The sequence below is a fragment of the Ciconia boyciana genome, chromosome 10 (assembly GCF_034638445.1).
Source record: "Ciconia boyciana chromosome 10, ASM3463844v1, whole genome shotgun sequence".
NCBI lineage: Eukaryota > Metazoa > Chordata > Aves > Ciconiiformes > Ciconiidae > Ciconia > Ciconia boyciana.
This window is the reverse complement of record NC_132943.1, coordinates 17,032,095-17,057,642: the sequence shown is the minus strand read 5'-3', so window position 1 is coordinate 17,057,642 and position 25,548 is coordinate 17,032,095. Positions and strand designations below refer to the sequence as shown.

Here is a 25,548-nt window from a genome sequence, read left to right as displayed (position 1 = left end):
TTACCCCCAAACTAGATGATCCTTCTCCCCAGAGGTTATATAATGTGGATTTGAAAACAAGGATTGCATTTTCTTTTCTGAACAGGCATGAGATTGTTGGTTCCCTAGTGTTTTGTTTCTCGTTGATACCAGTATAGAAGGTGGTGTCATCCTAAAATTGGAACGGTTTATTAAAGCATAGTGTCTGTCATCTCAGACCTCGCAGGAGTCGTATAATGGAGTATCACTGTAAATATGTGGAAGAGACTTAGATGAATTGGAGCGTAGGCTTTTAGTTTTCATGAAGCTATGAATAAAAATTTGTAAATTTACTCTTGATCTAATGTACATTTTTATGTAGCCATTAAATTCTCTATTTAATCTATCAGTTTCTCACTGTAAATGTTTTTACTCTCAGTTGAATGCTGGGCACAGTTTGTAATGTATGTACACAAAGGTGTTTTTTTCTATCAACGTTGACTTTTTTGCACATTTTTGGAAATATTTAATTTGTACACTGATTTAATACTCTGACCAATTGTTGATGGGTGTATGAGAATCACGTGTGTGTGCAATGTACTACTGTCTGGATGTATGGTTTTTTTATTACTTTTGAGATGTTGCTACCAGTAACTGCACTGCTGTTGCTGCTTTACATGGAATATCTTGTGTATAAAAAAAGATAAAAACAATTAAAAAATTAGCCTATGGTTATCTTGGTTGAGGAACTCAGGAGTTGAGCGTTGCTTACTAGTTCCGTTTGTCTAACAACCTTCCAAACTTAAAAACAGACAAACAAAACCCCCTTGTAATTCTGTGTATGCATTGAATGTGTGTGTATATATACATCCCAGTAATCTTATTCCACAATTTCATTTCTACATTTTTATGAACTTGTTTTTTAAGGGTACTATGTTTAGTTAGAATAATTAAATATATAAAAGCTTTGAGAGATGATTTACTAGATAAATATATTTTCAGCTGGCTGATGTTCAAAATATTTTTTTAATTTTTGTTTTTAACCATTCAAAATGTATTTGTATTTCCAAAATCAGACACGAATTGTACTTAGAAATATATTAAAACACTCTGTAGGGACAACAGTGTGATTTCTCTTTTAAGCATTTTGTATTTTAGAGCACTGCGGAATGAATTCTTGTACCTGAATTGCCAATTGTTTCGGGTTTTTTTCTTGTTTTTTTGTGTGGTGGGTTGTTTGGTTTTTTTTACGTTAAAATGTGCTTTGCGGAATCCTATCTTTTAATTATTTAAAAAAAACAAACCAAACCACCTTCCTGTGCCTTTCCCCTTCTCTTTTCGGGTGCGGCTGCCCGCTGTGACCGAGGCCCCGCGCCCTGCCCGCCCGCGCCTCCCCCCGCGGCGGGGGCGGCCCCGGGAACAGAAAATCCACGGCGCGCGGCGCGTCTCGCCCGCTCCGCGCCTTCTCCCCGCCCGCGCGGCGGAAGTGACGCGCCGGCCGGGCGCTGGCGTGCGGCGGGCGCTGCGCGGCGGCCATGGGCAGGAAGGAGCGGGGTGAGCAGCCCGCGGCGGGCGGGCGGGCGGGCGGCAGCCCGGGGCGGGGAGCCCGGCGGAGAGCGGCCCGGCGGCGCGGAGCCGGGGGAGAGCGGGGCGGGGAGGTCCGCTCTGGGGTGGCCGCGGGCCCGGGTGGCGGCCGTGCCGCCTCGTCACAGCTCGGGCTTTGCTCCCAGATAAGAAGAAGTCCAAGAAGCGCCATTACGATGACGACGAAGACGATGAAGACGAAGCTCCCGGCAAGGAGTCGCAGGAGGCGGTGCCGTCTGCGGCAGGGAAGCAGGTGGAGGACAGCGGCACCAAAGTGGACGAGTACGGGGCGAAGGACTACAGGCAGCAGATGCCCCTGAAGGCCGACCACTCCTCGCGTCCCCTCTGGGTGGTACGTGCGGCCGCGGGGCCTCGCTGCGCCCGGCCTCGGGCGTTCGCGGCCTCGGGCGGTCGGTGAAGGCGCGCACGCCTCCCTGCAGGGCTAGCGGCTCCTGCCGACTGCGGTGGTCACTGGGTAGAACGGGCCGTAGGCCTGGGTGGGGACCAGGCTGCTGCGAATCGGCCCCTTACCGGTGAGGTTTGCAAGGGAAACTGACAGGGACCCGCCTGTGGGCTTTGTCCCCCATGAAGAAGCCGGGCCTGTGCTGCAGACCGTCCAGCAAAGCGCGCTCCGCTCTCTGGAGTCGAGTGGAGACGCCGGGATAAAGGTTGTGTGCGCGGGTGGAGAGAGCCTGCTCCTGCGGCTGGCCTTGGCAGCTCAAAGTGAGGTTTGCTCTGGTCCTGGCGGGGGGGGGGCGAGGGCGGTCGGTCCCTGCAGCGCCCGTGCGGGGACAGCCGGGCTGCCAGCAGCGTGAGGCCGCCCGAGACAACGCCGCCGGCCCCTGCCTGGGAGCCCCTCGGAAAGCCCGGGTGATGCGCTCCCATCCCGGCAGTCTCCTCGCAGGTCCCCTTTCTGTCAGACATCCCTTGCTGTGGGTGTGCCGTTGGCCGGACGGGGCAGTGAAGCACCTTGAGCCAGATGTTTCTGGGAGGGAGGTAAAATAGCTCGTAGAAGTGACTGCGTTGGCTAACGACACAAGTAGGATCTGTTGTTGCAGTGACGCAGCAATGGGGTTTGTATGTTGGAATTAAACAGTGTTAAGACAGGCTGGTCTTATCGTCTGTAACTAGTACTATTTGCTTTCTCTGCCCTGAAAGGGACATCAATAAACTTGTCCAAGACACGGCTAGTAGTACAAGCATGTAGAGAAGAGGTGGTTGCCCTGCCAGCATCCTCTGGGCATCTGTTACTGAATGCTGTGACACACAAGTGCCATCTCTCTTCCTCTGTTCATTCTGCGTAAAATGAGTGAGGAGTTTTGTTTTGTTTCAGGGGAATGGGGCTGGAAGCTTGCCTCTGCTCAAGCCATTTTCTTAGCGTTAAAAAAGAAAAACTATCCCAAGATGTCAATCTGGAAAAGCTTAATCAATCTGGGTGTGGTTTATTCTTGGTGCCATAGAAGGGACACGAACAAATCAATGTCTGGACCCTTTCAGAAGACAAAAGTTGTATGTTCCTGTGTCTCCTTTCTTCTTTTTCTTGTAACTTCATTGTTAGGGCAAACGCTTTTTTTGAAACCCTATGATGCTTTACTACCTAAATAGCAGACTGTCTGTATATCATAATGGCTCATTTATAGGAAATTCCTGATTCTGTTCAACTAACGCTGTTGCGCCTTCAGTATTTCTTTTTATTTCTATAGGCTCCTGATGGCCATATTTTTCTGGAAGCCTTTTCTCCAGTTTACAAATACGCACAGGATTTTTTGGTTGCCATTGCTGAGCCTGTGTGCAGACCGACGCACATTCATGAGTACAAGCTGACTGCTTACTCGCTGTACGCTGCTGTTAGTGTTGGCTTACAAACAAGCGACATCACAGAGTATTTACAAAAACTGAGCAAGACTGGTGTCCCAGATGGAATAATTCAGTTTATCAAGGTAAGACTATTTTATTGTATTGGAAATATGTCTACTGCTACTAGCGAAAGCCTTTCCTCTGCTGCCTCTGCTTAATTAATTTATTTTTTTAATTGTTAATTCATTGGTTTTACCATCTTATTCTATTCTGTCACTGTTTCAAGAGAACAGAGGATTTATCTTATTTTTTGGTTTTTTTCTATCATATATTACACAAATAGTATTTCCACAATATATCCTGGGTGCAGTTTATGGCTTTAAAAAAAAAAAAGTATACCAAAGTGTCTGTGTACACGCTTTCAGCTAGTAGGAGTTGGATGTGGGGAAAGTTTTCTCAGATTTGCTCTGGAAGAAGACTATGAATGTGGGAAGCAGTCTGCAATAGCCAGGCACTATAAAACATAGCTTACCTTATCCTGCTAGTATGTTCTTGCAGTCTTGGAAGCAGACTGGAATTGGGTATAAAAACTGAGTATCGGTTTTTATAAAACCTGATCTCCTGCGTGAGATGATGTGTGCGTGTTCTAAAAATACTTTTTCAGGTTTGTTCCATAAGTATAACAACATTGCAAGTAAATGTTTTATGATACCATGCTTCCCCCACGAAGGCCTAAACTGCATTGCAGCATTTGGTCCCAAACGTAGAATCGCTCTTTTGCATATTCCTAATGACTGCTCTTGTTCGTTTGTAGCTGTGTACTGTCAGCTATGGGAAGGTGAAGCTGGTACTGAAACATAACAGGTAAGTGGCTTCTTCCTTAACTAGTGTGGTACAGGAAGTCTTCCAAATGCACAGCTGTGCATAAATGAGCGATCTCAGTAGCTGTTGAGTCTTACAGCTGCCAGCTGAGTGTAGCATCTATCAATACAAGATTGCTTTTTCAGTTGTTGAAAGTGTTTAATACATTAGTCAATTAATTCAGTTTGGCTGTCCTGAGCTACTAGTGGTTATCATTACATTTTTAAAAGTAGGTTGTGAATTTGATATTCTAGCTTGTTTCTTTATTGCTTGGACTTGCCACGTAACCTTAAGATTTTCAGATAATTGTTTCATTCCTTCCTTCCTAATTTACGTGAGCCTGCTTAGCAAAGTTTTTCCATAGCTGTCCTTCAGCTTTGTGTATTCTGACTTGTAATCCATTATTCAGGTAGGCTAAGCAAATCCATTGGCAAGAGGTGTGTGCTTGTTGCTGGGTTGAATCTCATTTGTTTTAAACACAGAAGATAATTTTGGAAGGGACCTTGAGAGGTCAGCTAGTTTAGAGCTGACCAATTCTATATAAACCTGTGATTCTGAGGTAGGGAGAGGGAAGGGAGAGACAGCAGAAATCTGAAGCTGACATCTGCACCTTGCCTGTTTTATCTTTCTCCTTTTATTTCTTTTGCAAAGTTTTCTGTTGAACGACAGCCATAGATAAGCCCTGGGACTATAATCTAATGCTCTGCTTGTGCTGCTGCTTTTTTGAACCTGCTGCTTTGGTAAAACTAACACTACTATTACTAGCAGGTTTTTGTCCTCTTTCTAGGTGTTTCTGAGAAAAAGATTTCTCCCATGCCAGTTCAGACTTAAGTCTCTCTTGGCTCACATTTTAACTGTGATCTCCAACCAGCATCATTATTGATGAATCTCCAGGGAGAGAAACAATTTCAGGATGCACTAATTTAAATTTTTAGATGGTTTGTGTTTTGGAGGTTTTGGGTTTTTGTCTTTTGGGCTTTTTTTTGTCCTGTGGGCAGGACTTTAAAACATCACATCCAGTGTTTTCACAGATTCACCTCAATTCACTCTCAAAAAAATTGACTTGTGTCACACGTCACAAATAAGACATGTATGTGAGAGCTCTTTCTAGGCAGTTGTGCTGGAGTTTTCCCACTCATGTTATGGTAGAGAAGATTTGAGCAAGGTGGATAACTGCAAAGTACATGATGCATTTGGTATGAGGCATCTTTCAAAAATTTTGATTGCCGTAATTCCTTTAAATTACCACCCCCAAGATGGGATACTTGAGAGTACATCTGGGATAGCTATATATTTAAGTGTCTATGCCACTCTTCTTGTAAGTTATTCAGTTGATTAGTTCATAAAAATGTTTTTCTTTGTTCTTTAATTTTAGGTATTTCGTGGAAAGTACCCACCCTGATGTCATTCAGCAGCTTCTGCAGGACCATGTTATTAGAGACTGTCGCCTGAGAAATGCTGAGGGTGAAGAAACAGAGCTCATTACAGAGACATTCACAAGTAAATCAGCGGTATGTTTGGGCATGTTTTAAAGTGACTGAATTAACATTAGATAAACTGTTGAGTAGTTCGGAGTGATTATTGTTTGTTTGTTGTATGAACAATTGCTTTCATTTCTGTCAGCAATGATCTGTACCTCTTTAATGAGCCCAAATTTAGTGGGTGGACGGGGGCTGTCTCTCATGAAACCTTTGGTGAAAATTCCTGTCCATCTCTTTCAGATTTCCAAATCTAGTGAAGGTGGCTTTGGTCCATCAACATCACAAGGAACAGATGCTCAGAATAAGCCAGATGTGCCAGCTGACTTATTTGAGTTTTATGAACAGATGGACAAAGATGAGGAGGAGGAGGAGGAAACGCAGACAGTGTCTTTTGAAGTCAAGCAGGTATGAGTATTTTAGTCTCTGCATTTGTAGCTTTGGGGAGCGTGCCCAGGACTTGCAAATAAGCATGAGAACTTAATGTAAAGTACTATGCCTCTTTGTTTGATAGGGGAGATCACTGGAAGTCATGAACATTTCTTTCCTTTTGCCTTCCAAAATCTTAGGATCTTCCTCTTCAGTACCGAGGGCGGCAGACTGGGTATTGTTCCTTCCCTGCCCACAAGACATAGTTCTTTTTGGGTTTGTGGTTGGGGTTTTTTTCTGTTTCTGTTTGTGATTCATATTTGCAGAAGAAACTCTTGATGCTTCTGATTTCATAGCTTGAGAAGGGTAGCTGGAGGTTGGAGCAGAATCCTGGCTTGACCTTCAGAGAGCTTTTGTAAAATTTCTCAAGTTGTTTTTGGACTTGGTGATTCTAATGATGCCTTACTGGGGAAAAAGACATTTTTTAAAAAGATAACTTAGTAGCTATTTTGTTTATTTAAAAAAACCCCAAACCAACAACCTCTTGGGGATTGAATCAACCTGTCATTGTGGTGGAATAAGTGCATTACCCAGGGTATGAAGATTTTCCGGATAACAGATGTGCAGCTTTGGTAGGTCCTTCTGTGTAACACACAGAACCTTTTGTGTCTGTTATTGAACTCTTTGTTGCAGGACTTCAGGGTGTAGTTTAGTCACTGCCAGATAAACAACACATCTGAGATTAATGCGTCATGTTCTTCCATCTGTCTAAATAGCCCTCTCTAATATCAACTGTTATTTAAAATGTTTGAGGGGGGTGGGGGTGGTCACGAATAAAGTTTTTGGAATAAACTTTAACTCTTGCAGACTTCATGAGTGTAAAAGATAAATGTAATTTCACATGGTGCTATATAATCTGGTTGTTTGGAAAAAAAAAAAGAAAGAAAATTAATTCAGATGTGGAGAATTTACCATCTGAAGCTTTGTTTCCTCTTCAGGAGATGATTGAAGAACTTCAGAAGCGTTGTATCCATTTAGAGTACCCCTTGCTGGCAGAATATGATTTCAGAAATGATTCTGTGAATCCTGATATTAATATCGATCTGAAACCTACAGCTGTTCTCAGGCCCTATCAAGAGAAAAGCCTACGGAAGATGTTTGGAAATGGGCGAGCCAGATCTGGTGTTATTGTCTTGCCATGTGGTAAGTTTCTGGGTTGGTATTTAGGGGTTTTGTTCTTTATTCACCTGTAGTAAAGTAACTTCCAAATATGACAGCTGCTTAGATTTCAAACAGTAGTAGGGACTGTTCTGGGTACCAGTATGCAGAGTCCTGTTGTTTTTTAGTGAGTAGGTGGTGAGGCTGTGGTGAGGGAGAGCCCAGTTGATAGAGCTGTCAGGCATCTGCTTAACAGTGCTGTCAGTATCCCTGTAGTGACTGAAGAACTGATTTGTGGTTGTGGTAGCTTCAAATTAACATTTATGCTTTCACTGTTCCTTCTAAGTCAGCTCTGCTGATCTTCCAGTGAAATGTAAAGCGGTTGGCGTTGGAATCATTTGTTCCTTGGTTGGGAACAGGGAGACAGGGGGGAACTGGGAATACAAATATGGCATAAGGAGAGTGCAAGGAAGAAAAGAGCTTGTGTGCACAAGTTCTGGGCAAGGGAGCTTGAGACAGAAGTGAGGAATGTGCAGACTGGGACAACCTATGGGAAGCAAAGGAAAAGGGAGAGAACAGGAGATTGCGTGCCCGTGCCCTTGGTATTGGGGGTGGAGGAGGCACATGGGAGATACGGCGAGGGCCTCAGAGAGTGTGTAAGGGATGCTGGGAGAAGCGTGAAAGAGGAATGGAAAGATGTAAGGACTTGCTATGTGGGGGAACAAATGTAGATGGCGGGGGCAGTGGGATAGATCACCTCTAGGGGAAGCTTTCTGTAGCCACCTGGAATTTAACATGCTTTTGAAATTAAGAAAGCATTAAAATGATGGCTTCTAATTGGCAAAGCCATTGTTTACAATTATTTTCTTGAGAAAATAGTTACGTGTCCAGTAGACAATCCAGCTGTTTTTTTAGAAGTGAATACTCCATGTCTTTGAGACTATTACAGTAAAGAAACAACAAAGAATTTGCCTTTACATGATTTCATATCCTCTCACAGTTTTCCTGTTTTCCTTTGCTCTTTTTTTTTCCCTCCTACTCCAGTGATGTCTGAGAGATGACTAGTGAATATTACTCTTCTTCCTCTGCAGGTGCTGGCAAGTCTCTGGTTGGAGTGACAGCTGCATGTACTGTCCGCAAGCGGTGTCTGGTCCTTGGTAATTCTGCAGTGTCTGTAGAGCAGTGGAAAGCCCAATTCAAGATGTGGTCCACCATCGATGACAGTCAGATATGTCGGTTCACTTCCGATGCAAAAGACAAGCCCATTGGCTGTTCTATTGCTATCAGCACATATTCCATGTTGGGACACACGACAAAAAGATCCTGGGAAGCAGAAAGAGTAATGGAGTGGCTTAAAAGTCAAGAGTGGGGCCTTATGATACTTGATGAAGTACATACTATCCCTGGTAAGGAAATGGTGTGCAAACCTTTCATGTTATATACACTGTTGATGTTACTGTGCTCTTTTAGAAGTGGTGTTTTTTTGCCGTCTTTCTCATTATTAATATAGTGAGTAAACCCATGGCTTAGGATTTTGAGACAAGTAAACTGCCTTTTTCTACTTCTTTTTTTTTTTTTTTTCCCCTGATACTACAGAGTTTAGCTGACTATTAGTTTCCTGAAATCCTTCAAATTAGACATTGTGTTTTCTGTAATGGCAGTGTAAAATACAAGTGCCTTCTCCTTCTGTGTAGGTTGATAAAGTGCTATTAAGATCCTTGAATTGCATTTGTATAATTTTGCTGTAGACAAAATTGAACAGGAGAGGAATTCATCTGCCTTCTTTTCTTTTGAGATGTAGTGACATTGTAGGCTAGCTTTTAATATCTATTTCTACTCAATAAAGTATGAGTAACCATAGTGATTACTGTCCAGAAATAGCTGTTGTATTTGAAGTTACTACATAATTGAGATCTATGCTGTTGAAAAGCAATAATGTAGTATTAAAGTGTCTGTGGAATAATCCTGGCTAAAAATACCACCCAGGATTCTGTTAGCTGCTCTACCTTGTTCTCATTTCATTTGAATACAAGTTGGTGTCTACAGAAGTGATGGATTTCAGAAGTAGATCTTGATGATTAACTGCCATTTTATCAAAGTAGCATATTGCTGCCACCGCTCTTTCACTTTTGTTCTTTTTTGGTTTCATAAAAATTAAGGTATAGAATCTCCTCTGTATCTTCAGATTCTGCAGTTACAGGATCTCTAGCAATACTGAAGATGAGTAATTCTGCCTTATACTAGAAGTCCTGAATGTGGCAGAGTTAGCCTTGAGTCCTTGTGTTATAGTTCTTTCTATGAAATACTCTGTGACCTAAAACAAGCCATGTAACCTTTGGGTATATTAATTTTATCTTGGGGAAATGGGAAATAATACAGATGCCAGAAGGTTTACTGGGATTTTCAGAGTACACTGAAGATGTAAACTAAAGCTGCAATCAGCGTGAAGTTTTGCTGTAACACAGATTTGTTAGAAGTGTATGTGAAACGGGGTAAAATTTCCCAACACTGTGCTTGCTTTTTGTTCAGGAGTTGATGAAAGTGTTTTTTTAAGTTGCAGTATTTGTCTTCTAAATCCATTCAGGAAAGTAAACAGAAAATTTGTCTTGCGTTTCTTAGCGAAAATGTTCAGACGTGTGCTCACTATTGTACAAGCTCATTGTAAACTGGGGCTGACTGCCACCCTGGTCAGAGAAGATGATAAAATTGTTGACCTGAACTTCCTGATCGGACCAAAGCTCTATGAAGCCAACTGGATGGAGCTGCAGAACAGTGGCTACATTGCTAAAGTCCAGTGTGCTGAGGTGACGCTTTGCTTTTTGGTACTACTAGTGTTTATGTAGTATGCTTATAACTTTTTTTTTGAGGAAGATGTATACAATTTTAAGTATTAAACTGGGAAAAACAGGTGTCCTTATGACTTTTCATTTACTTTGTAGCTTAGGTAAGGCTGTCGCTGGTCAATATGAACATGTGGCAAATCCAGCAGCCACATGTTCTTCAGGGTGACTTCAGCACTCTTTCTCTTTGCGGGGTTTGTGGTGGTTGATCAGCTGTCTCCAAGTCAGCATTTGGAAACGGGAACAGTGGTTGCAGTATTGTAGACCTAGTTTGATGCAGTTGACATTCGTGTTGTCTGACTTGACTTTGTATCTTAAGCTCAGTTCTCTGTGGTAGCATAACATTGTAATATCGTGTTATGATGAGCATAACATCAGGTGGTATGCTGGAAGCTGCTTTTTAGAGACTTCAACTGGTAGACAGTCTGTAGTCGTTTGAGGAAAATTCTTGTAACTCTTAAAACAAAGAAGGATAGTAGAAACTTGAAAAAAAAACCATAAGAAGAGAGTTGCTTATTTGAAGCCTGAATGCAGGAGGGTGAAAACTGAAAACACAGGGCTGGATCTTCCTATTTCTTTCCGAAATAATGGTGTGTGACCTCTGTTCTTTCCAGCATATGGATGAGATAAAAATCCAGTATCAGAGAAGCAGCAGCCTTTCACACAGGCACATTAGAACGTTAAAGTAACCTTTCTGGGTCAGGATAAAGGTCTAACTTAATATATTGTCTCTGATAATTGTCATTAAGATACTTAGGGAAGACTATAAAACCAGGTCAAATGTATCTGTTGCTTCTCCTGATACTTCTCCAAGCCCTCAATCATTTATGAGCTTTACGTGGTTCTGTGTAACCATCAGTGGGTTTCTTTTTCATGAACTTGTCCGGACTCCCGTTGAATGGAAGTTTTAGCAGCTACAACTTGCTATGGTGGAGTTTCATAACTTAACTGTCTTGGGTTTTTCCTGGCGGTTTTTTTGCCCTTTTTTTTTTTAATTGCTTATGAGGTTTTTGGTGTTGTTTTGTTGTTATTTTGTTTTGTTTTGTTTTTTTAAAAACCTGTCTTGCTAGGTTCATGCAATTCTTCCTAGCTCTGGTACTGGAATAAAAGATGCAGATGCAGGTCAGCTGTTCTCCTTTTGAACTTTGTGCAAACTGGAGGTTATAGAAGGAAAAAAACCCTCACAACTGTTTTTAAGTAACAGAATGCAAGTGAAGAGCATCTAGAAAATAACTAGGTTGAAGGAAGAGTAACCAGTCTGCAAATTCAAATTTGACTGTTTAGGCACTTTGGTTAATTCTGCCTTGGGAGCATAATTCTTCTCAGTCCCTGAACTGCCCTTTAGACATTGAGAAGTGAAGCATGGGCTACCGTAGTTCTGAATGATATGAAAATTCTGCAAGTTTATATTCTTTAGGCCAATGTTTTGAAATAACATTCAATGGGACTACCAAAAGCAAAGAATCAAAAAAGGCAATGTTGATGGCTGGTAAATAAGAAGTCTAATACATGCACAACTGCATTGCATATTTGTTTGGATTTTCTTGACATGTTGAGAAGTAGCATCTTTAATCAACTTGTCTTATTCCCCATAGCCAAGAAAGATGTCTGGTTTGCTCTTTAAGTGCGGTTCTTTCCAGGTGGCAAGAGAGGGCAGTGCTGCTGTGTGATAAGGCAGGCCATGGTCACTGCAGGTACTACTCTTGCACTGCTCTAAAAGGGAACGAGCAGCACAGTTAAAAAAGTTAAAAGACGTTTTAAAAAAGAGAATAAAGCTGTTCTTTAGCTATATTTTCAGAGTTTTGTAATTTACAAATAATCCCTTTTCCAGCTCCCATACTAAGTTTTTGGCTTGGAGTGCACATCTTGCAAAATGTGAAAATGAAAAGAGCATTGGGGTGAGAAGTAGATTTGATCCATTTCCAAATCCAGAAGAGTGCAAATACAAATCAAAATATATTCTGTTTGCTGTGTAGTCAGAGGCACTGAGCAATAGATGAATTATTTTACTACAATGAAATATTCAGTATTCATATCTCATTGTAACTTTGAAATATTCTCTTCTGATTTAAGAACCTTAAATCTTTCATATAGACAGCATGCAATAACAATGGAGCCTATTCAGTGCACAAATTTATTGTTAATGTAGTCAAGGGATGAAAAAAGCCTCATCTAGCATTTAACTCACTGGAAAAAATGTTTTGAAACAAAAAAAGTTGTTCTTAACTATACAGAACAATTCAGGTTGTTCTAAATAAACTCCTGTAAATTGTCACATAACTTCCTTAGCTGAACAATGGTTATGAAAGAGGCTTTTCTTTGCAGTATTCTGTTAAATTGTACTGTGCAATGGATATGGGGGAATAACCCATATACAGCATAATGAATGTTTTCTAAATTATATGCACTATAGGTAGTGTCATTATATGCTATAGCTAGTATCGTTGCATTAGCACAAAATTTTAAATTCATAATTTCTTCTGTGTTCATGCTACAGTAGAAAAAATAGTAAGCCTAGACTTGTGCAGTATGATGATATGTGTTTACATAATAAAATAATTGCTCAGGGAAACCTATTGAAAATTTCTAATCAGTCCTAGTGTTTTGAAAGTTGTAGACTCAACAGCTGTTAACATGAGGGTCACTCCTTTGTGGGTGTATGAAAAAAGGATTGGTAAATTTGTTTTGTAATGAAGACTAAATGTGTCTCAGCTTTCAGAATATGGATGAAAATTAGTTTTTATGGAAAAAGCTTTGACTGCTGTGACAGTGTGATTACACAGACAGTTCATTCCCTTAATCATTGCTCTGTAAAAAGTAATAGCATTCAGTAAAATAATATATTAAGTTTGAAACATAAAGGAAATATCTTCCAGTCCTGTTCAAATTCCACTGCCTATTTCTGTCATGGATCTCACTGCCAAAGCATTTTGGAAGGCCAGAATATTAGTGAGGTTAAACAGTTTGGCAGTGCTGGAGACTATACCAATTGGTATCTTTCATTTTAGTACAGAAATTACTGTGTTAAAATTTGTAGCCTGCACTATACAGAAAGTTATAATGCGTTATCATCCCCCTGATATCTTTTCAATTCCCACGGGAATAAAATAAATAAATAACAGAGGGTTACTTCATGTGTGTGTATGTTTTTTAATTCTAGGTTTGGTGCCCAATGTCACCTGAATTTTATAGAGAATACGTAGCTATCAAAACAAAGAAACGGATACTGCTGTACACCATGAACCCAAATAAATTCAGAGCATGCCAGTTCCTGATTAAGTTTCATGAGCGACGGAATGATAAAATCATCGTATTTGCTGACAATGTGTTTGCACTGAAGGAGTATGCAATCAGACTTGGGAAGTAAGTGTTCACAACCAACAATGGCACTGTTTTCCTCCTTCCTGGAAAATTGCCTTGTAATCTCACAGCTTTCAGTAGTCTTTAGGTATTTCTTGTAATTCTTTGATTTAACTCTAATCCTCCTGTATAAAAAGGAGCTTGGGAGGGTGTTTTATTGGATGGATTTTATTGGCACTGCAACATTATTTTGGTGTGGAACTGTTTGAAAAGAACCTCTGTTTAGCACTTGTCTCAGAGGAGTTTTCATCCAAGATCTCTGTGAAAGACTGTTAGTATTTCTCCATTCATTTTATTATTATTAAAAGACAGTGGAAAAATGAAGGGCTTTAAAAAATATCACTAGAACTAGTTCTTTAATGGACAGTAGCTTCCTCTATCTCTCTGAGACGAAGGTTGTCAAATAAACACTCTCTGGATCTTTCAAGGTCTTTTGGGACCCAGGGCATTCCTCTTCAAGTTCTCAAAAGGTCTTAACCTTGTCTAAAAAATCTAAGACAAACTTTTTTGGGATCTGTGCTGTACCAGTGCCCTGCCTAGAACTACTGTAATCGTTTAATAAAAACAAAAGGATCTTGCTGTCATGAGCTCCTCAGCTACCTTAAGCGACTCTAAAATGTTACAGAAGGTGGTACAAATAGAGTTTAATGAGGGGTTAGTATCAGTGTGTTTGTGGGGTTTGGGGAGGGATGATCAGGGAGAGTGTGTGCCCTGATCAGGCATAGAGCAATTACTGGGGAAAATAAGCGTAGAAGCTGGCCTCATCCTTTCTTTGACAAGCCCAAATAATGCCTTGCTTACTGGAAGCTGTGGGGCATTTTGACTGTGTAGGATTTTATGTCTAGGAATTTCAGCAGTACTTCTTAGCAAAACCACAAAGAAGCTTTACACTTTCCAAAATTCATGACCAGTTTTCACTGTAGTTTAACAGCCATGGTGTGCTGGCTTGCTGTGACATCAAATAGTAAGCAGAGCTAACGGTGCTGGATGAATTCCCACACCCGTGGTCTCTTTCATCATTTTTTTTAATCCGTCTGGACAGAGATTAGCTGTAATGATGCCTCTGGAATGTCTCTAGCAGTGTTCAGTGCACCACAGAAAAAGCCTTTAGCAGAGGTGATGCTGGGAGGGGGTGCTTGCTAAGTAGCACAACAGTTGTTAAGTGGGATAGACGCTGTAGAAGCATGTCCGGAAAACCAGTTGAAGAAATACAAGGTGCTTGCTTTTCATGTTCTTGAGTGAATTCTCTATTCCTCACATCATGTACGGAGCTCCAGGTTATACGGCTCTCAGTGTTAGAAAGAAAGGAGGCTTGCAGTGCTGGATAAAGGTGAAGGAGTCTCTATTTTAACCAGAGAGTTTTCTATCATAGTTTGCTATGAGCATGCTGAAACAAAGGGAACTGTTAGTTTGGGTGGGGCAAGAATGATATGTGTAAAGAGGAGAGAGCAGCCCAGCAGGTGCGGCGGTGGTGGCCGAGGCTGTCTGCCTGGCCTGTGCTGGCCTGGCAGGAGGACAGTTCCCCCTGCACTTCTCATGACCTGATTCAAGCATGTAGGGTGGGTGGGCTCCTGGATGGAGGGAGAGATGGCCATCGTCTGGCTGCCTCTGCCAGCTCCTCCCTTACCCCCCCTTTCCCTTGGTACTGGCAGGGAGAGGCCATGTGCATGACAGGAATTATTTTGACTATAGTTTTGAGGGCCACAGAATTCAGATTTGCTTATCCAGCTTTTACTCTGTCATGAGTCTGTCATCCAGTGTCGTATAGCTTTTTACTGGTGTTATTAATATGCTTAAATCCCTGTTTCTGAAGGACTATGCTTCTATGGTTTTGACAGTTATGTCAGTTAACGGGAGTGGGATTTATCTTTGCAGATCCCTCAAATATCATTTTGCAGTAAGGAAAAGGGGTCATTTAAAAAAAAAAAATCAGTCTAGCATTGGGTGTTCTAGGTTCAGGAAAGTACTCAGATATGTGTTAATGAATCTTTGTGAAGTAGGATTGGGGAAGGGGGTAAAATACAGGATTGATAGCCAGGAGTTCTAGGTTATTCTGTTCTTAAAAAAATGTGTTTGAACCCTTTCTTGGTGGCTTTAAAAGAAACAGAAGGCTCGCAAATGCTATAATTTCAGTTTAAGTCTTCCATTTAAGTTTTGTTAGGGATTAAAATAATAATTTAAATATTAAATGACATTTCAAATAAGGCTTTATTACTTTATATTATTACTTTATATTACTGGATGCTACTAATTGAATAATAACGGTATTGTTTCAGAGTTGACTCATTTGCCACTTTCATTTTTTAGTTGTGTTTTTCTAAAAATTGGTTAAATACACTAAATAGAAGAATTAGATTAGAGGTGACTAGGATTGTTTAGTAAAAGAAAAACTAGAATAAAATTTGTAGTAAAGAAAGCAAGAGGAGCCAACACACGGTAATTAATTGCTAAGAATAGAAAACCTTAGTAATGTGCACTGCATGTTTATGTTCGGCTACCACCCATGTATGTGCAATATTAAAAGTTAAATGAAAGATATGGGGTTGCTTCCTTGTGTTAGAAATAACGTATGGAAGTGTGAACAAAATAGAAATTGTAGAACTTGATTCCTGTTATTTGGAGATGCTTGTTAATGAGCATTTGGAAAAGCAGTGCAACAGATGAAAAAGCAGTGGCTATGCACTCCTGCATGCCGCTCATTTTTTATGTGGGCTTCATTGTTTTTAGCTTTTTTTTTTTTTTTTTTTTTTAAAAACTTTGCTTAGGCAGGAAGAAAACACCCAGACTCTAGAGAGAATCTTGGAAAATTCATAGTAACCCAAGTTACTCATGAAGTCTGTGGGTGACTGAGAGTTTGTGTGAGCCTTCTGGATTGAGGTATTAAATGTTCCAAGTGATACATCGTCAAATGTAAGAAACCTTAGGTGAAATGCCACTGTGAGCTGCTCGTGGCCATGGAACGTTTGGGACTTCGTTCTCATTTCAGTAGGTTCAGAAGGTATTAGGAGGGGCAAGAGGTTAGCTTCAAAAGCAAAAATAATTTTCCCAGAACAACACCCAACAGCCAGCTTGTGACACCTGGCATATCATTGATAGAGAAGCCTGGATTTTCAAGCGTTTAAGTAGGAAGCAAAGGTTGCAGCTGTCAATGTGCTAAATCAGTAGATTTGAGGAAAAAAAAATCTCTTATTTTAACAGCTGCCTTTAGTCTTTCATGTAGGCTTAGCAAATGTATTCAGTCTGTTGATATACAGGTTCATTGGTGCACGTAATTGCAAAATATTTATAACTGTCAGAATTTATTTCTGGCAGACTGGGTTGCTGCAAAGGGTTCCAGAAACAACTGGGTAGCTGCCATAAAGAGCCAAACAAGCTAAAAGTAGACTGCAAGCTGTACCAAAATCTGTTTTGTTTTTATACCAGTTCAAATGCATACTGTGCTCCCTGCCATGGCATCTTGGTACCTCATAAGAAATGACTGAGAAATCTTGAATTGATTTAATTTGCATATGTTCTGTTCTTTTCAGACCTTATATATATGGTCCTACTGCACAAGGAGAAAGAATGCAAATTCTACAAAACTTCAAGCACAATCCAAAAATCAACACTATTTTCATTTCCAAGGTAAGTGAGGACATTCAGTGTGTCCTTCTACCTATCTTCAGAGTGAACTTTATTTAAGTTATACATGCATGTTGTGCATTTGACATCTTTGTATTGCAGCTCACAAAGGTGTACTTTGTATTAAGTCTTTGTTTATGATATATTGAAATAAGGTACTGCTCATAGGCTGCTTCTCCGTTATAGGTAGGTGACACATCCTTCGATCTGCCGGAAGCCAATGTTCTGATTCAGATTTCGTCCCATGGTGGGTCTCGAAGACAGGAGGCTCAAAGACTGGGACGAGTGCTGAGAGCCAAAAAAGGTAAATGAGGTGGTGGTTGGGCTCTGGGCCTTGGATCATGGTATCATAGAATTGCAGAGAAACTGGATGTTCATGATACTTCTTTATATTGTCCTTGGATTATGTTTTAGTCAAAGAGAATATATGCCTATATACCAGTGAATGAAAATGAAGCATTTTCTGGGTCAGTAAAGCTTTGTGTCAGGAAAACTTCCAAAGGACAAAAAAAGCTGAAGGAAAATGGACTTTTTGTTCTTTGGTGGTTCTTTCACTTTTTCATTCTGTCCTGGTTTCGGTTGGCACAGAGTTAATTATTAATTAATGTGGCCCAGCCAAAACCAGGACACATTCCTTGATAATTTCCTCAACATGAAATAGTTTTTAAAAATTTGTACTATTACTGTAAAAAGCAAGTCTCTAGAAAGCACATTTTTGATACTGCAGATTACTTTCTTTAAAAAATGGGATTTGGTTTCCAAGTAGTTGTGAGTTGTGTTTTTGCAAAACATAACTAAGGAGCTTTTTGTTGAGAAAAATGATTCTTAAAACACTTTGTACTTGCACTTAAGATCTGCATACACTTATTTTATGGGCCGTTTGTGCTTGTTACAGCTGAGGCTTTGTTTGAAAATGCATATGAAACCCTTGTTAGTGAATTAACAAAGTCTTAGTGAAACCTTGGGTTTTAGAAGAGAACCCAGTGCTGCTTGGGTAATCAATCTTAAGGACTGTAAGTTTAAAAAAATAAATTATGTGCAGCCTGGTATATCCTGGGCTTCAAATAGCCCTATGAATTCTTAGCTAAATACCTTTGTCTTGCCTTTTTTAATGCAAAAACACTGCAAACACTGGTTTACATTGATAAAACTTTTCCTTTGTCTTTTTCTATTGAACTTTTTTGACGTGTGTTGCAATCCTTGCTCTTGACTTTTTACTTCTTCTTTACATAATAGACTTAATAATTTTATCTTTCACCTTGCCTAGGATAATAAAGAAGCAGGTTCTTCTCAGAGCACCAGTGTAATTGTATTAGTCTACAATTCCTTTTCCATTTTTTCCTTTTCACCCATTCTCAAGTTATTAAGAACAAGAGTAGGAATTTCCGTGCTGTGTACTTTGTCAGTCAGTTTGTGTAAGGTCTGGGTGCAGCTAAACTTTGCAGGTTGTTTTTGTGGAGAGACAACTTATTTAAATGCCTGTTTTCAGTATTCAGTCCTTTTTTGTTCTTGGTTGCAGTGTTCCAAATTGAACTAATCACTCGGTGTCTTTGTCTCCTAGGCATGGTTGCAGAGGAATACAATGCCTTTTTTTATTCTCTTGTATCTCAAGACACTCAGGAAATGGCATATTCAACGAAGCGACAACGGTTTCTTGTAGATCAAGGTTATAGCTTCAAGGTAACTTGTCCCTTTGGCCTAAGAATATAATTTTCATATTCTTTCATGTCAGTATTAGGTCAAATACTTGAGAATTCCAGTTATGGAATGTATTAATGAAGGTTTTGCTCACATGCAAGAACTGTTCCAGTATTGTTTTATCGTCTGTATTACTATGAGGGTAGATACAAGTAGCTTAGTACAGCTTCTAGAAAGGTAAGTATTCTAACTTCAAACGAAGCACCTGCTGGGGAGTGAAGCAGAACATTATTTGCATGGTTGGTTTATATTCATGCTCTTCAATTGTCCATCTGTGCAGGCCGCCTATTATACATTATCATACTGGTTGTGCATAAAGCATTGTTGCTAGGTGTTCCATGTCGTAGTGGCCAGCAGCAATTCAGAAAACTTCCAAAACATCACAAGTCACAAATAATTTCCAAAGAACTCCAGTCTCAGAGCCGTATTTCACTATGGGGAGAATATATTTTTCCTTATGGCTAAAGACAACATACAACAGGCAGGATTCATCCATCCAACATTCATACATCTGATTGCTGGGAATCATGAAGTTAGGTGTCTGAAGTGTCTAGCAACCCATTCCAAGAGAAATACCTTTCAGGGATTGTTGTCCACACGCTTATCTTGTGCACCGTTTCCACGGTGCTGTCCAAAGCCTGCACAGTGGTACAGAAAATCAGTGAGGATACAGACATGTTGATACGGTGGCTCTGCGTTAGCAGAAACTGTTCTGGCTAATGGAGGTCTTCAGACTGTGCTTATTTAGCCTCCACCAACAGTTTGACCTTCCTCTTGTAATTTTCTCTGCATGGAATGGAGTATATCACCAAAATGAATGGGTTGAATGTTAATTGATGAAGAAATGACAGCATTTACTGCAGGAAGAGACTGTTACTGCAGAGTAGAAATCTTCCTACCTACAACTAAAACATACTCCTCAAAATAGAGAACATTTTCAGTGTTGACAATGTAACAGAGCCTTGACTTGAAAGTCAGAAGTTTCCCTTTTGTAAAGGGCTTAATGCTGTCTCATTTCTCCAGACATACTTGAAAATTGTTCACTCCTTGTACTTCAGTTTATTATGCATCTCTGTATGTCGTCTTCTTCCAAACATAAAATCTCACTCCACCAAAGCTCTCTATTTTATAGATTTTATGGTGTATCTCATTTATTTTTCTTTTAATCCATGGGCTGCCCCATATGCTCATCTTTTGGGTTGTTAAAGGCAACAGAGTGTCATGATAGCTCTTGCTTTTAGGTAAATTATTCCTTTACAAAACTGGAGTTTACTGCTCTGATTAGAAGTGTTCCCAAAAACAAACATTGCTGAGAAGTAGAATAAAAGATAAGGCTCCCATATCTGCCCTCAGGGAACAAGCTCAAGCTTATGGCATTGACAGAATCGTGCAAGGATTGCACGAGGTGCAAGGGCAAGCAGCCTCTGCTGGATTGCACTTGAGCCTAGCTATTTAAGAGCTTTTCCTCATGGGCATACATGCAGTACAGGACATCTCTATGGGTATAACCTCTCTGAACTGCAGCTATGCTGAAGTAAATAATTGTTCTGTAATCACTGGCGTATTAAAGAGAGCTTTAAGGGGGTCCTTACACTGTAACAGACATGTCACAGTCTTTATAGGTAAAAACCTTGTTTTGCTTTGTAGTGAATGTATTTTGACAAAATTATAGATCAGTACTAAGCTGCAACTAATTACAGCAAATGCATCTATGTGGCTATAGCCAAGAAGATTAGAGAAATCCCTTTACTTATATTTGAATGCCTTTGTTTTTAGAACTAAGAAAGAGGTTAAAATAGAGGGATTTTATTTTGCAAGGAAGACCTAGTCCTAGGAACTTTGGTGTAATATGGGAAAAAAGGCAGTGCAAGTGGCAGCTGAGAATCTGGAGCAACATTTTAGCTGACCAGTACTGGAATGTTCTTTATTTGCAATTTGGGAACAAAATGTTAGAATATCTATTTTCTTCTGTTCGCCAAACTTTGAGCCTTAGTCGTAGCTGGCATCAAAGAATAACAGGGCTGGAAGAAACTTCCAAGAAACCATCTATTGTGTTTCTTCATTCCAAGCCAGGATCAACTATGTATACGTCATTCCCAGCAGATGTTTGCTTTCTTATTCTGCCAAATATGGAGACTCTACCTCATCTTTAGGTAATTATTTCAGTGCTGATGTCCTCTCCTTCAGAATTTTTGTTTCTAACGCCTAAATTACTGAAAATTCATTACTCCTTTAAATGGGTAACAGTTTTCACTTTTTTTTCTAGGACTTACTTTCTTCTCGCCATTTCTCGATAGCTCCATTCTCTGCCTTTCATCAAAAAGAGGACTGGAATATTTTTTTGCTAAACCATTTATTTTGTCTTTGCTTCTTAAATAGGAGCCTTATCATCACAATTTACTGCTTGGAGTCTAATTATCTAGAGGGTTTTTTTGGTTAGCTAACTATAGTTTAGTTATTTACTGTATTGTGTTTTTATTTAGAGGCTGAATGTAGGATATATTAAATTTTAAACCAGTAGCAGAACTCCTCACTGTATCAAAGAATTGGGGATAACTTTAAACTTGGGATCTGTTGAACAGCTTAATAAAATTATGATGCAGTGGGAATTCTTTCCGTTCTGTGAATGACGTTAGCACTGTTTTGCAACCGTAACTGGAAACAGGCTAATGAAATTTAAAATTGCTTCTCGTGACTCCTTTTTCTTTATTTTTGAGGTGATCATAGCACATGTGCTTCTAAATAAACAAGAAGGGGGACCGTAGTATTCCCATAGCCATATAGTAAGTAGGACAGGTTGCTTCCCTGAATGGATTCTTAAAGCTAGGACATTTCTCAGAAAGATATCCATTTTCGAATTAGAAATTGCCATTGACAACAGCCCGCAACACTGATTATTCATTCCAGTGTTTCACTACCCTGTTTTTCAAAAACAGTACTTTGCATCTAATGTGGATTTGTTTTGCGTTAAGCTGTATTTATATTGTTTTATCAGTCTTTGTGATCAGATCCAGCCCACATTACTGAGGTAGTTAGTTTCTAATTGTTTTGACTCCAGAGTTAAGCTGAAAAGGGAAGATAAAGAGGGGAAACACTATGTAATCAAGGGAAATGGTTGAATTAGAATGTCTTTCTCAAAACCTCTGCAAGTTGAAAACATAGTGGGAAAACTGAGATTCTCATGTATAAACATATGCTTACCAGAATGCATTTAACTGCAGGAAAAATTCTTGTGAAATTTTCAAAATACCTCTAATTAGAAAGCATGCTGCCTATTGTAAACTTTATAACAGAAACTTGAGAGCTTTTCAGTTCTTCAGAAGAGGAGGTTTTTCAGCTAATGGAGTATATGGCACTATATTGCCAGTAGATGGCATGTGCCCTGCATCCATGGTGATAAAATGAGTTACTAAGAATTTCAAAGAGAACAAGCATAACAGCAAAGTTATCTTGTGTCTAAGTATACAAACACTGAAAGAATCCTTTTTCTCTGCTGCTGATGCTTTGCTGCAGGTTGCTGCACTGTCTCTCAACAACTGATCATACATCTCAATGTGTTAGAGGGTTTTTTTTCCCATATTCCTCAATGTTTATTGCTAAAATTCTCAGTGTCTGGAAAGCTAGTGGATTATTTTTGTTAAGTATAAAGTATTAGTTCTTAAACTAGACAAATCTAGAGCCCACAGCATGAAGCTAACCTTGCAGTAAGTTGAATATGCATTTGAGCTATATGAGCTTTGGTCAGGTTCTTGGTAAAGCCGGTATAGACAGTGTTTGTCTGACGTCTTCTGTCCAGAGCTTTTCTTTTTTCTTTTCTTTTTTTTTTTTCCCCCCAAAGGTTTGTATTTTGCATTTCCAGCTAGAATATAACAAGGAATGTGTGCGTGTATATATATGTACACCACTTAGCAAGATTTTATATGTATCTGTGCTATCCATAGTGTTAAGCTGTTCAGACCATTAATAAAAGTTGAAGGCAGTTCCAACAGGATATGGAATCAGAAATCCTTGTCTTGGTTTTGAATAGCTAACACTGAGGAGGAAGAGCCCTCACCTTGTACTGTGCTCTGTTTCTTAGGTAATAACAAAGCTTGCAGGCATGGAAGAAGAAGAACTTTCATTTTCATCGAAAGAAGAACAGCAGCAGCTTCTCCAGAAAGTCCTGCAAGCATCTGACCTGGATGCCGAGGAGGAAGTAGTCGCTGGAGAATATGGTTCCAAGTCAGCTCAGGTAATGAAGAATGCTTTGAAAAGGATGACCATAAATGTGACAGAACTGGACCATTCCATTTTAATTCTAAATGTGATGCTATCCTTGATGCCCTAGTATCTTTGTGAAACATTGGAGAACAGATTTAATTTTTTAAGCTGCATTAGCGCTTAGCTATTTGAGTAATTCACTTGTTGGGCACTAGAAACAAGTTAGACATGGAATTCATGTCCTTCCCCATCATATTTGAGGGAGAAGATGACAGATCTATTGTTACAGATTTTGAAGTAAATCTTCTAAGTCACAAGCAATTAAAATATTTTAAAACATTTTTAAGATACACATATGTCAGAGCACATACTCTTTTGTGGTGGCACTGTGCACCTTGAGTCATGCCCTGATTTCCTCATGCCCAGAGGGCAGAAGCATAAGGGCCACTTTTGTTCATTTTCAAGAGAAGTACTATTATTGTAGGTAGTAGTTTGACATTTTCAGTAACAGATATAAGAAAAATAAATAGCCTGAAACATTTATTGATACATAAGTTAAAATCAAGCTACAAGGTATCTTCCCATATGAAACCTTGCATATGTTTGTATACTTATGGTGAGTGGCAGGCAGTGACTTTGTAGAAATTCTTCCTAAGAAAAAAAACTTTGAAGGCTTTTTGGCATTAGAGTCGCTAAATGAGCAGTGCTGCCCAGTAGCCAGTGGGCATCAGTAGGTGAGAGTTGGTCTATCTAATCACACATGAAGCACGTGTTTTTTTCTCCCCTTACTTGCAGGTGTCACGTCGTACGGGCACAATGAGCTCTATGTCAGGAGCGGACGATACAGTTTACATGGAATACCACTCTTCACGGAGTAAGGCATCTTCAAATAAACACATCCATCCACTATTTAAACGCTTCCGGAAATGATGTCCTTCATGTGTGCATTTTGTTAAAACTGTGGATCCATGTACCTGTTCCCATAACTAAAATTATGGAGTTGAAAGTTTTGACAGGTCCTTTAAAAGACTTTTTTTTATATGCATCTGTATAGCCACATACTTACTTAGCAATATATGTGCTCTCATGGGTGAATGTGAAAGGAAAAAAGGAACTAAATCTTACCACAGGAAAGATATTATCCAGTGACTGGATCCTGATTATACCTGTCTGGTTTTCAGGGTAATTAATAGAATTTATTTTTATCAGCTGAAGACCCTTTTTCAGAAGAATTCTGGAAAGGTTTTGTAAATGAAGTTTGTACTGATGTTTGAAACATTATTTATCTGATTATTGTGTCTGTTCAACAAAATACTGGTTTTTAAAATGCTTAAATAAAAGTCATTCATTGAGCTGAACAAATCCTGATAGGAGCACTTTACATAACATTTTTAAACTGGGGGCCAATTTATACTTAACCTGTCTTAAAATTCTGACAAATTGTTTGGAAATATTTTCAAGTTCGAAGAAAAGAAGAAAGAGTGACTCTGTCTCCAAAGTAAAGTCAAGGAAAGCATTAGTAAATATAAATTCTCTGCTCCTTTTTCCTCATTTTTCTTGCTACTGTTGCAAAGTTGCTGAAATAAAAGCTGTTTCCCTTGTCATTTATATTCTATTTATTAACCATGCAGTAAACCCATTGTAACTGCTAAACAGTGCAGCATCACTACGGAGGTTATTGAATCAAAAAGAGTTTTGACTTGTCATAAGGTGAGTTGGAAGCAGAGGTGTGAAGGAAAGATTCCTGAGTTTGGGAATTTTGGGGAAAACCTTCATTTTTGTTAATGAAGACTGCAGTATATTTCTAGAAAATTTGAGGAGAGGTGGTGGCGATTTGTGGCAGAAAAACACTTTTTAAATAACTGCTTAATATTGTAACGGTTATGCTACTTGGTATTGTATTATGAGGTGGTTTTTTTGCTGAGAGTTTGTAGAGCTTTAGGAACAACCTATGAAATAACATTGATCTTGATCTGTTGGTTCAAAATAGGTTAGTATAAATCTTTACCATACTGGAAGGAGCATGTATGATAGAGCTATCCTGGTTATATGACAAACGTGCTTCGGAAAAATACTGATTCTGTTTCTTTTTAGCATAAATTCACAAATTGAGAATACAGAAATATTGGAAGCATAATTCAGAACACATGGCGCTTGTTTTCAGTCTCTGTATCAGAGTCAGGTAATTTTGAAAATGGAACTGATCTGGTTCAGTTTAAACTTTGTTTAGTCTCTGAGCCCTGCCCCATAATGCATGATTCTTTCTCTTGCTCTCCGTCTTCTGCCTCACAAACTGGGACCAGCCATGACAGTGCCTGAGTGGCTTAAATGGAAAGATTCCACTGCAGTGCAGTGTGCTGGTGCTGATCTCCTCTCCCCAGTTTTAAAGTATTATTTACTGCTAATAGTAGTTTGGACCAGCTCTTGTGGCAACAGTTAGTGAAAAAATGATAATTTAGTATAAAGGGAGGGGTCTGTGACAATGGGTAGCTGAGCAAGTCAGCTAGCGTCCCTCTGCATAATTCTAACACGCTTTATAAATTGCTTTGGAACTATTCTCCACTCTTCATAAACTTGAAAAAAAAACCCTACTATAATGTGGAAATGGCTTAATAGCAATACTA

General features: G+C 39.6%; 1 protein-coding gene across 1 annotated transcript; it reads left to right on the top strand.

Annotated features, from left to right (window-relative positions):
• The first annotated feature begins 1,394 nt into the window (after window positions 1-1,394).
• On the top strand, window positions 1,395-24,538 carry ERCC3 (ERCC excision repair 3, TFIIH core complex helicase subunit). The gene is made up of 15 exons (XM_072874406.1): window positions 1,395-1,512; window positions 1,689-1,894; window positions 3,246-3,482; window positions 4,154-4,203; window positions 5,576-5,711; window positions 5,922-6,086; window positions 7,046-7,250; window positions 8,297-8,611; window positions 9,825-10,009; window positions 13,206-13,408; window positions 16,933-17,029; window positions 17,213-17,330; window positions 18,588-18,706; window positions 22,803-22,955; window positions 23,720-24,538. Exons 1-15 carry the CDS (start codon window positions 1,494-1,496, stop codon window positions 23,852-23,854), a joined length of 2,343 nt encoding a protein of 780 aa, XP_072730507.1. The 5' UTR covers window positions 1,395-1,493; the 3' UTR covers window positions 23,855-24,538.
• The last annotated feature ends 1,010 nt before the right edge of the window (window positions 24,539-25,548 follow it).